General features: G+C 38.3%; 1 protein-coding gene across 1 annotated transcript; it reads right to left on the bottom strand.

The window, feature by feature from the left end:
- Window positions 1-430: 430 nt before the first annotated feature.
- On the bottom strand, window positions 431-1375 carry LOC117088510 (olfactory receptor 2H2-like). Its single transcript, XM_033219807.1, has one exon. It carries the CDS (start codon window positions 1373-1375, stop codon window positions 431-433), a length of 945 nt encoding a protein of 314 aa, XP_033075698.1.
- Window positions 1376-2288: the final 913 nt, after the last annotated feature.

Here is a 2288-nt window from a genome sequence, read left to right as displayed (position 1 = left end):
AAGTTGCTCAAGAAGTTTCTGTCTCAAAACGTTAGAAATCTTCTCGGGACTGAAAGCACTGGTGAAGCTTGTAGGAAAATAGAACAAAAAAAGAATGAAATAAAAAGGCATGAAATGTACTATTGGTATTTTATTTTGCAAGTAATGTGTTTCTTGTGTTTTCTCCTCCTCTCCCATTCAATTGCATTGTGTCCTTTTCAAGACAATAGCTATTAAGTATATTAATTTGTATACCATACTGTGTCTAAATCCACAATATGAAGAATTTAAGGCCCACTGAATGATTGATAAAGGGAACTGAAATCTCAACCTGAACAGAATGCAGATTTTTCTCTCCTACTTTTGGCTTGGGAAGTGTATCTCCAGCTTTTTGTAATGGGGTTGTTCTGTATTCTCAGGTTAAGCAACAGGTAAACATATGTTAACCTCATTAGTTATTCTGGGAATCCCAGATCCTCCTCCCTAATCTTATTAGTGCTCCCTTTACCTCCTTGTTCCTTAGAGTATAGATGAGGGGATTAAGAGTTGGGGTTACCACAGTGTAGAAAAGAGTGAGAAATTTACCCCATTCATGAGCATAGTGATTTTTTGGTTGAAGGTAGACACCTGTGACAGTGCCATAAAAGAGAGAAACCACAAGAAGGTGAGAGGTGCAGGTGCCAAATGCTTTCTTCTGTCCCACAGTTGACTTAATCCTCAGCACAGCCTTAGCAATAGCACTGTAAGAGGAAAGGATAATGATCAAGGGCACCACCAGGAGGATAACACTGGCTGTAGACATCTGAATTTCATTGTAGGTAGTATCAGTACTGGAGAGCTGAATCAGAGCTGGGACTTCACAAACGACATCATCCACCATCCGATGGGAGCAGAAGGGTAACTGGAGGGTGGCAGGGGACTGGATCAGAGACTGGGCCAAGCCAGTCCCCCATGCCAGGATAGCCAGCTGCAGACAAAGTTTTGGGTGCATGATCATGGTATATTGCAGTGGATGACACACTGCCACATAACGATCCACAGACATGACAACAAGAAGGACACATTCCGTGGCCCCAAGCCACAAAAAAACATAGAGTTGAATGGCACAGCCAATGTAGCTGATGGTCTTTTCTGGGCCCCAGAAGTTAATCAACATCTGTGGAACACAGCTGCTGGTGAAACATAGGTCTACCAAGGAAAGGTTGGAAAGAAAGAAATACATAGGGATGTGGAGTTTTGGATCCTTCAAGGACACAAGAACTATGACCATATTTCCTGCAACAGTCAAAAAATAAAAAATAAAAATGACCCAAAAAAGTATCTTCTCCAAATGTGGCTTGTTAGAGAAGCCCAGAAGGATGAAATCACTGTGGCTGTCATTGCAAATTATAATCATAGCTACTGGGGCAAATACCTCTCTGAGGAATGTTTCAAAAGTAGTTGCTCAAAAGCCTGTGATGGTTCCAGTACAGACAGGAAGAAGGGTGGTATATGACTTGTTTGATTCCTCTCTACTCAAGGATAAGATTTTCACCAGCTGTATTTTGGGAAAAAATACAAGATTTAGTAAAATGCTTTCATCTTTGATATTCATCATTCACTCTCTCTCTTCCTCTTTTACATCTTCCTCATAGTTTGTCTCTGATTAAAATTGTTCATTATAAATATTATATAAAATATATGTAAGCACCAGCTAGTAAAAAATCACTTTGCTAAATATTAGATGTGTTCCATCTGTGCTGTCAAAGAGTATACATTTACCACATTTATTACATAGTTCTATTCACTGCATATTAGCTTTATAACTCTCTATTTCTTTTGTTCTCTTAGTTCTCTGTGACCTTGTATCTTGATTTATTTCACTGTTTGTCTCCCATCTTTCCTCTCTTTCCTTCCCCTTTTCTCTCCCTGGATATTCTCCCTTTATCTTCTCTTTTTTCTCTCTCATTCTCCTCTTCTCCATTCCTCCTTTTCACTCTGTCTCTTATTGATGAGCTTGAATTCTCCCTCAGTCACCTTTATGCTGTGTGATATTAGGAAAAGTGGTTAACATTTTTCTTCTTACCTTAGTTCTTTCCTTAGATTTTCTATTTGGAAAACAGGTGAAATTAAAAACCTACATATGCTTGTTGGAGAAATTAAATGTGAAAACGGGGAAAATACTAAAAAGTGTTCTTCACACAAAGTAACTGTTCAATGTAAGTTAGCAATAATTATCATGATGATGACACTGTTCAATAGGTGGTTTCAGAAACCAAAATTTATTACCAAAGTTTTGCAGAGAGCATGAGTAAAAATAATACTTAGAA

This window comes from Trachypithecus francoisi, unplaced genomic scaffold (assembly GCF_009764315.1).
Source record: "Trachypithecus francoisi isolate TF-2019V2 unplaced genomic scaffold, Tfra_2.0 Lachesis_group10, whole genome shotgun sequence".
NCBI classification, from domain to species: Eukaryota; Metazoa; Chordata; class Mammalia; order Primates; family Cercopithecidae; genus Trachypithecus; species Trachypithecus francoisi.
Note: the sequence above shows the minus strand (reverse complement) of the source record. Positions and strands in the feature narration are given on the sequence as shown.